Below are 14,346 nucleotides of genomic sequence, written 5' to 3' on the forward strand. Positions count from 1 at the left end.
AATATTTTAATTCTTTGGATTTGCTTTTGTTTCACTGTCCTGGCAATCTTATGGTACAGTCAAGACAAACTTGATATAGAAAGCTTTTGCTCTCTGAGTGCTGCTTCGGCCTTGTATCTCACTCACATTAGTAAGTTATTTTCACCTAGTAATAAGTTAGCCACAGACAGCTGAAGGCGCACGCCAACACAGCTAGTATTCGTGAGGACACTGACGTGTTGATGGCACTACAATATAATTCTTAGGATTCAGACTGTATGTGCCAAATTAAGGGGCAACACAGCTACCACTTGTTGACACAAAAAAATAATAAAGAATAAAGTAGAAATGGAAATGGTGACACTTGAAGTTAAGATACCATTATGTAGCAATATGTCTCATCCCTCAGGCCATCAATATCAGTGCATCATTTCTGGAAAAATCCTGCTGTAAATGTTGAGACATTTCTGTTTGGATCATTGTAATGGAACAACTGACACTGCCAACCATAAAAATTATTTCAAACTGACACCTTTTTTTATGGTTGCACAAAATACAATTGTATTCAATCAAATAAATTTTCATATTAACTTAAATGTACATTATGTACTTTTATTAAAATGTGTTTATCACCTCCCAAACAAATATGTAAAGAAAGGCCTTGAGGCAATCACGTACCAAAGTTTGGTTTGTTATACTGACAAAATATAAAATATAGTTTCACAATAATACAAAATATTCTGCCCCAAATCCCTTTTACAAAGAATTGTACTCACTAGGACCTACATAATAGCACCATGATGAAATACACTCCAATATACACCAATCTGCTCAAACATTAAAACCACCACCCCACACAATGTTGTTTAGGACCCCCATATTCAGCAACGGAAATATTCACAGGACCTCTGAGGGTGTCCTGTGGTTTTCTGACACTGGGATGCTGGCAAGAGATCCTTCACTTCCTCTGAGTTGCTGATTGTGGCCCCTGTGGATTGGGCCTGTTCGATCGTATCCCAGGTGCTCCATCAAATTTTGATCTGGGTAGTTTAGAGTTCTTGGCCTCATCTTTGTGCTCATCGAGTTGCTCCTGAGCAGCTTTAAAGTGTGGTGGGATACATTGTGATGATAGTGAGGGAGTCCAGTTTTCATGGACAGGAGGGGCAACATAAGGGGGGGTCTGTTTGCCAACAGAAAACATTGCTTTGTGACAAAGTGTATGATCAATGCTAATATACCAGTCAATGGTTTTAATGTTATGACTCATTGATGTAAACCACATAACATAATTATAACCACACAATATTACAACATTAAAAAACACAACAAATTGAGGTTTGACAACAAAGAACGCCGTGGATGTATAGCTGAAGAAGAATGGTATTGTTTTGTGTTTGTAAGGCAACTTATTGATCATAATATTTGGGTGGGATTGTATATAAAAGGAAACTGAGTGTATGAATCAATAGTTGTTTGAACTAACATAGAAGAAACTATTCAAAGAGGACAAATGGAAAAATGTTTCACTGAAGATAAGCCAACAATCAATTCAGGTGCCCTTCTCTTGTTAACACAGCGTGAGTCCACTGTGAGTGTCTGAAATGAATGTGCCAACTATGGACATAATGAGTGCATGAATGTTTTAACGAGACAACACTGTTGTAGGTACATCAACTTATAAATATGTGGTCTTGAATCTAGTTTTCTCCCTGCAAGTAAAAAGTGTCCATGGCTCTTTCTCCTATTAAATTACTCCTGCTGTTGGATCCCCCAACTTTGTTAACCATTGTAGCAGACTGGGCCAACTTGTAAACCAAATTTCTGGTTCCCTTTTCCAAAATCGGACACAGCTACATCAATGATGGGGAGCGTGTTGGACTGTGGGGCGTCAAATTCCAACACTGTCCTCTCCTGCCCTGAGCGTGTCTGCAGCAGGAAAAACACAGCGAAATGATTATAGAGCAAAGTGTGTGTGTCTGCACTCATATTGTATGTCTATGTTACTCACCTGGCACCCGTCATACTGAGCACTAATGTAATGTGTGTTTTCATGCGTCAGTTCCTCCCCATCACTACTTCTGAACCGCAGTGCATGTTCATGACTGTAGGTTGCAGTGTGCAGCCAGGCAGCAGAGTTGAGACAGTGGTAGGTGAAAGTCTGCTTGGCTGTGGCACTCAGCAGCTTCAGGAAGGTTAGCTGAACGATGTCAACAGAAACACCATCCGATCCCGAGTATGAAAACTGGAGGGGAGCATCATAATCACACACATGTGTTAATAAAGGTATAATGTGATGGATAAACACAGCAGAGAGAAAAAAAGCAGTGTTGTTGTGAACAACTTGTCTTGACAAAGGAATTTGCTGTCATGTCATGACCTGGTGTTAGCATATATTCCACATCAGAGGTACACAATGCCAAGTACAGATGTGAACACACTGAGGATGTATTGAGGATGCATTTAGATCCCATCACTCGGGGCATCATGATCCATCACACTTCTGTTTGCATTCCTAAAATAGTCCGAATCCACCCAGGGGACACATTCTGGGACCATCTACTGATCTGATGTGATTTAATGCACGTATCTGAGCTACTACCAGGATCCTTTCTCATTCTTGCTGTTCCTCGAAAAATGTAATTGCGTAAAAAGCAGCCACAAACATTACTGAATGAATTATCCACAGAAAAAAACTCCTACAATGATCATTTTTGGAAACATAGTGAGCAAATCAGCTGTGAGCCCAACTCCAAAGTTCTGGATCCTGTTATTCCTGAGAGCTGGATTTTAACAAAGCATAATAAAAAAAAGAATCTCTTTGCCTTCATCTCTGGCAAACAATGAGACAAGAAAACAGACAATGAAAAATTTTCTGTTTTCTGTGTTTTGTTTTGTTTTTTATGATCGTTTAGTTTCAGAACAGCAGACCTGTGTGAGCAAGTGTGGCTGAATGTTCTGCTTTTTCTTAGCTCTGACATATGTCTCCTTGCATCTCTTCTATTCTACATTTTATCCTAGCATCTTTCAAACCTTATACAGTCAAGAATGGACCAGCAGCTGCCTACTTCAAGGCCACGGCAGTCCTTTAGCTGCAGCATCATATTTTCAGTCTACTTGTTGCCTGGAGACACCCTCAAATTACATTTCTTGGAAAAAGAGGCCAATGTTCCTTTTTTTGTTGTTGTTGTTTGTTTTTTTGCCATGGATCTGTCCTGCCAAACAGCCCTCTATCTTCTAATTCAGATTTCTTATAGTGTCTGTCTGGTACCTCTAAACAACATGTAGCCTGTTCTGGAAGAAACTGCTAGCTTTATTATTTTACTTCCCAGTAAAATTAAAGCTTTCATTGTGGTTATTTGTGCCCCTCACCATATTAGCCCTCTCTAGAGAACATATTTTCTGAGTGCAGTGGGATGCTAAGTGCTCAGATCTAACCAGGCCTCCAACCTTTTTACACAGCTAATTTTCTCCTTTGGAGGAAGCAGGCCAGGAAAACAAACTACCCTTCAATCTCCTTTCTGTTGTAATAGAGAAGAGCATAGTCACCATCCCATCGCTACAACCACCGTTGTTATTTGTTACAATTAGCGCCTAAAAGTTAGCTAAAGCCTGTTGGAAAATCACAAATGTTCAGTCAGTGGAGCACCTTCTAATTTTACTTACCACTCATGATCACAAACTTCAACAGCCTGATGTTTTTCCATTAATAATAACAAAACTGTTTTATAATTGGTGGTACTGTTTTAAAATACAGCTACACATTAACAGGTTTTTAAAAGTCATTTCAATCTAATGTGTTCCACATTTTAAACAAAATTTAAAACTTAAATATAAGTTCACATGTTTATTCTCCCAATGAATGTGGTATACATAACACCCCTCTCTCATTTATAATTTAATTATCACACTATACCTTCTTTCCTTTTCTGAATTCGCTGTACCAGCTGCCAGGCTTTTCCCCTTTCCAAGCTGCTAATTTTACCTAAATATAAACAAAAAAATACACTTGATGTAGATCATGAAATCACAAAACAGACAATGCTTAACTCAACTTATGGCTAAATCTGCATGAACTAACCGACTGGAACTTCTTATCAGGGTACAGACACGTTTCTCCCTGTGCAGTGAAGTTACAAAACACCTTGAAAGAGTCTCTGTGGCAGCCCTGGTTGGGGTCAATCCAGTATTCACCTGGACAAAGAGAGATCAGCTCAGAGGAGGCAACAAAACAGGAAAACTCTTGCATACAGCTGTTCAGTTAAGTAATGCAGAGAGAAAGAAACAAACAGGGAATGAACATTTGTGTAAACATGAAGGCAGATAGCTTTGCTCAACAGATATCAAACCAAAAATCTTATAAAATACCATTGGGTAGTTCTGGGTGGAGGAGCCAGAGCTCTTTGCAGGTGCGGGCAGGACTGTGGTATGTTCCCAGTGGGTTACGCAGACCTTCTACCTCCACTTTCATAGAGGAAAGAGACGCAAACACTTCTTCCATGCCTTTGCCCTCATTATTCTTCATCCAGCCTTCCTGCTCTGCTTGATCCCCTTGTATCCATCCGTCTCCTCCATCTATTTCCTCTTCATCATCATTTTCAAGTGCTGCACCATCCACCACAGTGTGAGTTCTCCTTCTCCTTCCTCGCTCTGGCAGAGGTGCAATCCCAACTGCTGGCTGCCCCTGGGGAAATGACAAGGTAGATGGGGTCAGGAAGAACATGGATTATGATGATATGAGTTAATAAAATCTAAATTATCTTCATTTTTGTAATCAGAACTCACCGGGGGTCCTGGAGGCCCTGCAGGCCCAGTGTCTCCTCTGGGGCCAATTGGACCCTGATTAAAAAAGGCAAAAGAATCAGATTTGGAAGAAATACATTTGAGATGTTATAGTCCAGCACTGAATAATTTAATCATGTAAACCAATTCACAAAAAGATACCTGGTTTCCTTTAGAGCCTTTTGGACCAATAGCTCCCTGTGAGAGAGGTGAGGGAATGACAGAAGAGAAGGACATAGAGACTGGGTAAATATTCTTCAATTGATCCTCATGCTCTATGTACTGTTAAGATCATCCTTTTTACTCACAGACAGACCCGTGGGGCCAGGAGGACCAGGGGGACCTGATGGGCCAACTGGACCCTGGTGTGACAAAAAGAAACAAAGCTGTCAAATGAAGCAAACAGGCAAATCTACTGGAGGCCAATATTCTGAGTTATTACTGGTAGAATAGTAGGGGTGATAAGTCTTGTTAAAACCAAAAACTGAAATGAACCTGCTTCAGGCAGATTCATCTCACCATATTAAGTGAGAGATTGTTTACCCAATACAAAACAAGGGAACATTTTGTATACAAATAAACTGATTTGATCTTATCATGGCATGTGATGACTACCACATGTAGAGTATCATAAATCATCTCCTTTACAATGCGCACATGACACAGCATCTTGGCTACAATGAGGACGAATCTATATTTTCCACGACACTGCTTATGGTTCAGTACACTGTTTGTTTACTCAAGTTATTGTTTCAAGTGGATGGCTTTTATGTAATGACACTAAACTGGGGTTTAGTGTCATTAGTAACTGGGGTTACTTATTAATTGAATGATTACCCCATTTTCTCATTTTCAGAACTATTAAAAATGATTACACTGACATTTATAGAGATGTGGCACACAGTCTGGAGACTTTGTGCCACTTTGTGTGTAAAATTTGATTTCATTATTTTTCCCTGTATTTACAGAAAATTTCCAGCTTCAATGGGCTCCCATTGAAGAAGTCCATATTCTGTGATCAGGGCTGAAAGTTTCTCTAAATGCATTTTGTGCATTGGTTGACCAGATAAAATAAACTGGTGGATAGTTTGTTTCTTTGTTTAGAAGTTCTAGCTTATGTGTGTGTTTTTCAAACCTCATCTCCTTTTGGACCTTGTAGTCCCTGGTTTCCAGGTAGTCCTCTGTCACCCTTCTCTCCAATATCTCCTGGTGGCCCAATCAGACCTATTAGACCACCATGACCCTGCAGAGATACGCTGAATGAGTCAATATTAAAGTCTTAGTTTACAGATCAGTGTGATTGCTTGTGTGCAGTTTGCACACACCTTGTCTCCCTTCTTGCCAGGGTCCCCTTTCAGTCCCGGTAAACCTGGTGGACCCTGAGGACAAGAAGTTATGATTAGGTCAAATGCATGGCCAAAACAAATAAAAGCAATCTGAAAGACATGGTTTAAGTCATCCATCCCTGAAAAGAAATGTTTCTGTCATGCTCTCATGTTATCTTTCCTCTTAGAGTAGTACTTCAGTATTCATATAAACAAATTATTTTTCTTATTTTTCTGAACAATCTTACCATGGGCCCTGGTGGTCCTGTTTGGCCAGGTGGTCCATTTAAACCCTGCTCACCCTGACGGAAGCACACACAAAAAAAATAATTAAGCTGCCATCTTTGTGTTCTTCAGTCATTGATTCTGTGTTTTGGTTGCTAAATAGACATACTGCAGGGCCAGGGATTCCTCTTAGGCCTTGGGGACCTGGCCTCCCAGGATGTCCCTGAGCACCTACGGGCCCCGTCTTTCCAATGGGACCCTCCAATCCAGGAGCACCCTGAAGCACAGAAAGCAGGGACACCATCAAAAACTGTAAATATTATGTTACTATTTATATCGATGTTCGTAACTCTCACCTTTGTTCCTTTCAAGCCGGCTTTTCCTTCCTTTCCTGGTTTCCCCAAGTGGCCCTGAAAAACAAAATTATCTAAATTGTTTAATTTGATCTAAATATGAGAATGCATCAAGCACAATACTTCAACCTCACACTAGTAGAAAAAGAAGGTTTCTCATTTGGATAAATAGAATATTCATAAAGAAGGAAGAGAAAAAAAATCACATACTGATAATTTATTAGACCATGTTCAGTTTTTTTATTGCTTTAGCGTTGTTTTGTTTGTATTGCCAAAATGCTGTACTGGCCATGGAGTAAAGTTTTCCAAAGATTGAGGTGAGGTCAAGATCTGGACTCTGGTGGCCAGTCCATGAGTGACAACAACGTCTCACAGTCTCTGTTTCATAGGCTGAAAATATGAGCCTGATAAATCCACGTTTAGGCATCTTGGAATATTCACATGGCATCAGCAAAGAAAAGAATCTATTGATGGAAAAACTGAAAACCTAGATCATAAAGCTGCCCCCACCAAAATATTCAATCAGTATTCATGACTGGTGCATCACTTTACTGACTTCTCTTCTTACTCTGACTCCCCCGTCTCTCTAGAACATGGTGCATCTGGACTCATCAAACCACATGATAATTTTCTACTGGTCCAGAGTCCAGGACCAGGGGGACATGCCATGATACAGTACACATTAACAAACTGAAGATTTTTTTTAATTGGCCACAGAGATAAAATGTGTTGTTAAGGTTTTTCAGATGGCCTAATTTATTTATGTATTTATTAATTTTGATTGTTTGCTGAATGCAGATCAGTAGTCAGACCCTTCAGAGTAACATTTTCCACAACTATAGGATGTGTCTTCAGACATGGCTGCTCAGAAGCTACTGAGGAGCCACTGACTTCTTTAGCTTGGGTTAAATACCAGTAAATGTTAGCAGATGTTCTTCAGTTATTTTTGAAAGGAAGGCTGTGACACATTACAAATAAAGACACAAACCCTTCGCCCTGGATGGCCAGGTGGTCCAGGCTCCCCTGGTGCTCCTGGTGGACCCTGAGAATTTGAAAGAATCAGATCTTATTGTGTTTCCTCGGGTTGTCGATAACAACACCTTTCATGTTTTTTAATTAAAAACTGTTAAGGATGTCTAGACACATGGTTTAGAAAAAGAAGCTCACAGATTTTCCAGGTTCTCCTATGTCTCCTTTAGTTCCAGAGAGGCCGTCTATACCCTGAAGAAAAAAGGAACATTGTGGGCAGAGGAAAACTTAACAACATGTACATCTGTTTAGAAAAGAAAATCAATGTAGAGGACTGCTTGAGCAAATAACAGTAACTGAGGTTTCTAGTTGTAACAAGAGACTCTCTTCGCCTTAAAATTGATTATTCAATTAGGATGCTGTTTCAAAATTTGACTAATTCTTCATGTCCTCTCACAACTGTTCCCAACAAGTCACCTTATAAATTATTCAATGCTATGTTAGACTAAATCAAAATTATATGGATGTGCATAAAATCTCATAAGTACACAAGTTTTGAGTAGTTTTTGTATCATGTTGCTGACCAGCATGTACAAAAATAGATTTAAAAGCAGCATTTGTAAAAGGTGTTGAAGAAGAGAGAGAAAAAAAAATAGAAGCAGAAACTCACATTGGGTCCAGCCTCTCCCTGTTGTCCAAGGTCACCAGTTAGACCTATAGGACCCTGTGGACAGAAGAAGGTTATTGTAGTCTATAATTATGTAGCCAACTTTGTTATACAATAAATGCACAGTACTAAAGAGGCAGAGAGTAGAATCTACAGAATCAGCAAAGCTGAGACACTATATGAACTGTGCAGCAAACGTACAAGTCAGCCAACTTTATTTATAAAGCACTTTACAACATTAGCTACATAAGACACAAAATCAAATAGAGATAAAACAGAAACAAAAGAAATAAGAGAAATTGTAATAAATAAGATAAAAAATGCAATAAAAAAATTATCACACAGGGTGAAATGCCAAAGAAACAAGATGAGTTTTAAGAAGGGGTTTGAAGTTGGACAGGAAAGAGGTCTGTCAGTGAGTTCCACAGTTGTGGTCCCACCACAGAAAAAGGCGGTGTTGTGCCTCAACGAGTTCACTGAATGATCGTATATGAACTTGTTCATATTTTGGGTCAACGTGACCTGAACGTACTGTATTTCTGCCTGATGAACGTTCTTGTGTGTGTGCTCATTCTGGCGTTTGGGAATGGCGTTCTTTCACAGCTAAACTTAGTTCAAGAGAGTGCCAGATTTCCTTCCAGGCAAAATTCCGGCTAAAACACATTGTAAACAAGCCTTAGTACATAGTTGAAAACCACCAAATCTGGCAACACCAGCCACCACAGAGTCACGCCACGCATGCGACATCAAATTGCAAAACATGGAGGCAAAATCCACTGAAGGCAGCAGCAACACTTCCGCCTTAATGATCACTACAGCATCTTCATATGATCAGTTAAATCATTTTTGAAAAAAGGTCAGTGATGATCCAGGAGGGAGAAATCTTGCATTTTTGTGTTAAATTTGCCCAGCGGGTGTCAAGAAGCAACTCCGGACATCAACAACATCAACAGCAAACCTGAAATGGCAGATTGAAATAAAGCACTCGGCTCGCCTTCCAAGGTAAATGTCACTAAATGTCACTAAAAACAGTCTAAAGACTTGGCGTGCTACAGCAGATCCTTTACCACCCAAAACAAATAAATAACGGCGTACAGTAGCAGCAGCTCTGTTGTCTTCATCTACAGCTGCAGCTGGAAAACCTTTTGCAGTATATTGTTGAAGACCTGCAGCCTTTGAGGAAAGAGGAACCCTCAGCTTTCATAAACTTGACGAATGCAGACATATGATCTAGCATGTTTTGTTTTTTACTTGTTCATTTGGGCTGAGTATTGCACGTTTATGACCTAAGTTCTAGAAGTTTTCTTTGGACAAACAAGTCAGAAAAAAATACATTCAAAGAAATTGAAAAGTGACTTAATGAAAAGATAAATAATGTTTACATGTTTTGCACTTTGAGATACATCCTTTGTTTCCTACCTCAACCTGGTTCCTACCTCAGATAGTTTAATAATTCCTCATTAAAAAAAGACAATTTAAGCAAGTTTTTCCCCATGTTTTTATAAAGTGAGTGAAAGCTGCAGCTGGCTACGAGCGTAGACTGAATGGGTGGGAACATGAGAAAAATGCCAGTATTCTGAGGATAACAGCTCGCAGCTACATTTTGGCAAAAAATAACTATGAACTAGTTCATATTTAGAACTGCGAACTTAGTTAAAAAATTGAATTATGAACTATGAACTGAACTAGTTCATTTTAAAATGTGTGAACTGAACTTTGAACTAGTTCTTGTACAAACTGAACTTTTTCCAACACTGGAAAAAGGTCGGTACCGCATCCTTGGCACCTTTAGGAGCAGCTGATCAGCTGACCTGAGGGACCGGAGGGGGAGCAGCTCAGAGAAGTACAGCTGGATTTGGGGCTCACTATCCTCTGGTCTGACGAGTATGTCTCCTACAGGGCATGGTGGGAGGGTTAACTGTGAAGTGGGTGTGTGAAAGGGAGTGTTTGTGGGTACGGAGTGAGGGGAGGCTGTAATTGAACGGTTATGGGGTTGACAGATGGGGGAAAGGGAGGGGGGTGAGAGGGAGTGGTAGATGTTGACCTGGTTCCCGAGGTGTAAGGCTGGAACATTGGGGTGGGTACTGGCACATGAGGGGTCTGGTCCTCATGGACATGGTGTGGGTCTTCTGCCTTGGTAGGGGGGTGGCTGCCTATGGGCCTTGGGGCTTGGGGCTCTTTGCTCTGGCTGCTCTGGATGGCCGGTGCCTGGAAGGGTCGATGGCTGCCAATTTCGGCCCACTGGGGCCTGTGCCCCGTGACCGCGGGAGGCTCTGGCTGGGGCCTTCCTCTACAACCCACTGGGTGGGTCCGTGGCAGTCTTGGCGGTGGGGAGGCTTGGGCTCATGCTCTGGGATTGCTGCTAATTGCTTGGTTCTCCGGGCTGCCCTAGTCTGCTTCTAGCCTCTGTAGAGGCGTGGTCACATTTGTACAGTCACACGCATCTCTGCTCACTTCTGACTCCTCATACTCTGCATGCTGACACAGTCACTGAGTTCTCCAGTGGGTTTATACACAAGCTATTTTTGTTTAGATTTTTCTTTTTCTTTTTTTGTTTTTTTTGTTTTGCGTGTGTCATTGGTACTTTGGTTGTTATTGTGATACATGTTGTTGCTGTCTTGGTTATTTTTTTGAGAACTCCTAATGATTGTCAGCTTAGTTTACCTGTAAAAGCTGTAAGAAATTCTCTGTTGTGTTTCTGTACAGGTGTAGCAGTTGGCTGTCTGGTCTTAGGTTGGACTGAAGGGTCCATTTACAGGCCATCTTCCTATATTTCCATTTTCACTTTCCATTTTACTTCTCTTCTTAACTGTCCTTATTTATTGTCCCCTCCGGTCAGATCCAGCAAGATTACATAAAGGCTATAATGCCAAATAAATAACATAAAACAATATATTTAAACAAATAAAGAAATTTTAAAAACAAGATTATCAAGAGGAGCCTTATACCCATAAAGCTTCTCTTGGCAAAGCAAATTTGTTCGGCACAACACAGTAGCCAGACCAGTATTCTGTTTGCTACAATGCTGAACAGGACAAGTTAAATAAAATAAAATAAAATAAAATAAAATAACTGGCTCAAACTAGTAAAAAGCAGCAGAAAAGGGAACAAAGACAGATGGGTCAAGGGCAGAGGACGGTATCTGAGCCCCAACAGTAGTCACTGTGACTGTGGCCTGTTATTGTGGACAGCCTAAGGCCCACCTGTACAATAATCATGCTGTCTAATTAGTATCTTGATAAGTCACACCTGTGAGGTGGCTGGATTATCTCGGGAAAGGAGAAGTGCTCACTAAAGCTGGGTACACACATAAAGATGTGAAGGGCCGTTTTTGTCCCGATTTTCCCCCTTCCTGACCAAGGACGGCAAACGCCTGATTATCTTGAGTCTTATAAGATTTTCCTATATAATTATCATTTGGTCTGAGGTGTGTTACGAGCAAATTCGTCCCGGCAATCAGCTCCAAAATGGTTTATGGCCAACATTCGGAAGTATTGAACATGTTCAATATTTACAACAAAAAATTCTTAATGTATGTGTGGAAAGTCGACGACTCCAGAGTTGTGACTGTGTGGATTGTGACATGGAACAAAATGCAACCAATCAGAGAGCGAGCTGACTGATGTGGAAGAAAGAATATAACGTCCATGTTCACGCAGTCTCCAGTCTGTTAATTTTTATCATGTGTAAGTATATCCTCTTCCATGCTGGGTGTTGTTTTCCGGTTGTTGCTGTGAATCTTCTTCTTTGTTGTTGTTAGATCACGTTTGATAACACAAGATTTCCAGCTCAGAGAACTAGATTTTAGATCTCCTGCGGGACAGAACTGTTATGTATGTGTTGTTCTGTGCTGAGATTGTCAGAGCACACCACACACAGTATGATCAACGCTGTTAAATGCCTAATTTTTTATCTTCATGAGTGGGGTCTCTAACAGATCTAGAAAATCTTAGAGGGATAATGCCAGTGTTGGGGTAGTTACTCTAAAAAAGTAATTAGTAGTTACTCATTACTTCTGTAAATTGTAATGAAATTACTTCACTTCTTACTGCATTTGAAAAGTAACGCCACTACTTGTGATACGATGGTGTTATTATGATAGTATGTGTCTCACAGCATTGCCCTTGGCTCCGTCTTCTCCTGGAGAACCCCTAGCTCCTGGAGGTCCAGCTGCTCCTGAAAGGCCGGTATCCCCCTTCTCGCCTTGATCTCCTTTTTCTCCCTAAAGTATTGTACAGAGTTTGCAGTTTTGAGGGATTGGGAAACAAAATATTAACAACATAAGATTAAATATATCCCTCAAAAAAGCTAACAAACTCACTGGCCTTCCTGAAATACCAACTGGTCCAGGGTCACCTGCCTCACCATCCTCACCCTAAAAGGGAAAAAAAGTCGAGAGCAAAAGGATTTCATTAAAGATGATTGTTATTTAGTTTAAAAAAAAGGCCTCACTGACATTTTTTACCTTCTCCCCAACAACACCTGCCGTTCCTATCATCCCTGGTCTCCCAGTCTGTCCCTGTAGACAGAGATAATGGATATTTACTCTCAACTTGAAACAAGTGTTCAGGTTAATGGGGATCTATAAATATTTTATTTTTTCAAACCTGTCCACCAACAGGTCCTTGAGAGCCAGTAGGGCCTTGTTGTCCAGGTGGACCCTAAAATCATATCATAGTGTTGAATTACTTTTAAATGTAAATTAAAGACATAAAGAGAATTTAAAAAGATATTCAAATATAATGTGAGCTCACCATTAGGCCCACATGCCCACTCTCACCCTTTTCACCTGGTAGGCCGGGCATACCCTTAAAAACACATACAAGACCAGTAGATTAGTAGATTAGAGTGTAGAGATGAATGTTCTTGTCATCTCCTCAATTGATGTAACTTAAAAGGAGTCACATGATGATGACAAATAAAAACTGCACCTGTAATCCTCTTGGTCCTCTAGAGCCCTTGAAGCCACGCAGTCCTTCATCACCTTTTGGACCATACATGCCCTGCTGGCCCCGCAGACCTGGTAGTCCATCTCCACCCTGGAACCCAGCAGAGTCAGAAGTGAATTTATTTGAAATTATCAAAAGTCACTTGAAATTGTCACTTGATTATGAAAGTAGTTTTATCAGCAGGAAAACATTTAATGATAGTACATCTATGATATAATGAAACTTGTGTAAATTCCTTAAATATGCTGGACTTTACTACACCTTGTGAAAATATGTGTATTTGCTTTCTTGCCAAGAATTAATGGGAAGATAAACCTACCAGTTCATGTAGTAATAAACAGTAAAAGTCCAAAATATAATCCAATGATCTGATCTGATGAATGATCTGCACTTAACTTTCCAATTGTGTGAATTGGACTGTTGCTTTATATTTAACAGAAATTAAGAGAAGAAGACTTACTGGAAGTCCTGACTGACCAATTGGCCCCTGAGTGCCAGTGGGGCCTGGGGGGCCCTGTAGTGCAAGAGCGAAAGAGACAAATTCAGAATTAACAAGGTTGCTCATGTTATGGAGCAGAGTATATGAAGATTTTTCCAACTCCAAACTTACCGCTTCTCCTTTGTCTCCTTTGCTTCCTTTCTGGCCAGGTCCCCCCTGCTCTCCCTGTGGATACACACACACACAGAAATGATATCATTATAGAGCAAACACACTTCAAATCATTCTCCCTGGCTTGTCGGGCTCAGATAATTGCCTTATCCCCGTCATCTCCTGGAGGTCCTGCAGGGCCTGTAGCTCCAGGCATCCCTACTGGTCCCTGATCCCCATCCTGGCCTGCTGGTCCAATGGGACCCTTCTCTCCCTGAAACAAATAATGCCCACATTTAATAAGGATTATTTGCAAACAAACACACACATATGTAACAACAAGCCAAACCAAAAATGGAGAAACTTAATGTGTTTTTCTTTCCATCCACTCCACTCATATATGTTTACTTATATATACAATAAATAAAGAAAAATATTAATAACATACAATGAAAGCAAAATAAATCCAATGGGCAATATAAAGAAATGCAACAGGAACAGAGTAAATTTG

The 14,346-nt window shown here is 40.4% G+C and overlaps 1 protein-coding gene across 3 annotated transcripts in view; it reads right to left on the bottom strand.

Annotated features, from left to right (window-relative positions):
- LOC121638689 (collagen alpha-1(XI) chain-like) overlaps window positions 1–14,346 on the bottom strand; it is a 42,148-nt gene continuing 27,802 nt past the window's right edge. For all 3 annotated transcript variants that reach the window (XM_041983613.1, XM_041983611.1, XM_041983612.1), the window contains exons 42-66: window positions 14,002–14,109; window positions 13,857–13,910; window positions 13,707–13,760; window positions 13,229–13,336; window positions 13,052–13,105; window positions 12,905–12,958; window positions 12,763–12,816; window positions 12,619–12,672; window positions 12,412–12,519; window positions 8,301–8,354; window positions 7,829–7,882; window positions 7,650–7,703; window positions 6,665–6,718; window positions 6,478–6,585; window positions 6,332–6,385; window positions 6,084–6,137; window positions 5,894–6,001; window positions 5,067–5,120; window positions 4,921–4,956; window positions 4,762–4,815; window positions 4,345–4,660; window positions 4,058–4,170; window positions 3,893–3,961; window positions 1,988–2,221; window positions 1–1,905 (exon numbers count right to left, since the gene is read on the bottom strand). In XM_041983613.1, coding sequence (XP_041839547.1) covers window positions 1,759–1,905; window positions 1,988–2,221; window positions 3,893–3,961; window positions 4,058–4,170; window positions 4,345–4,660; window positions 4,762–4,815; window positions 4,921–4,956; window positions 5,067–5,120; window positions 5,894–6,001; window positions 6,084–6,137; window positions 6,332–6,385; window positions 6,478–6,585; window positions 6,665–6,718; window positions 7,650–7,703; window positions 7,829–7,882; window positions 8,301–8,354; window positions 12,412–12,519; window positions 12,619–12,672; window positions 12,763–12,816; window positions 12,905–12,958; window positions 13,052–13,105; window positions 13,229–13,336; window positions 13,707–13,760; window positions 13,857–13,910; window positions 14,002–14,109 — 2,211 coding nt within the window. In that variant the 3' untranslated portion in view covers window positions 1–1,758. The remainder of the gene's footprint in view (window positions 1,906–1,987; window positions 2,222–3,892; window positions 3,962–4,057; window positions 4,171–4,344; window positions 4,661–4,761; window positions 4,816–4,920; window positions 4,957–5,066; window positions 5,121–5,893; window positions 6,002–6,083; window positions 6,138–6,331; window positions 6,386–6,477; window positions 6,586–6,664; window positions 6,719–7,649; window positions 7,704–7,828; window positions 7,883–8,300; window positions 8,355–12,411; window positions 12,520–12,618; window positions 12,673–12,762; window positions 12,817–12,904; window positions 12,959–13,051; window positions 13,106–13,228; window positions 13,337–13,706; window positions 13,761–13,856; window positions 13,911–14,001; window positions 14,110–14,346) is intronic.

This window comes from Melanotaenia boesemani, chromosome 4 (genome assembly GCF_017639745.1).
Source record: "Melanotaenia boesemani isolate fMelBoe1 chromosome 4, fMelBoe1.pri, whole genome shotgun sequence".
Classification (NCBI taxonomy): domain Eukaryota; kingdom Metazoa; phylum Chordata; class Actinopteri; order Atheriniformes; family Melanotaeniidae; genus Melanotaenia; species Melanotaenia boesemani.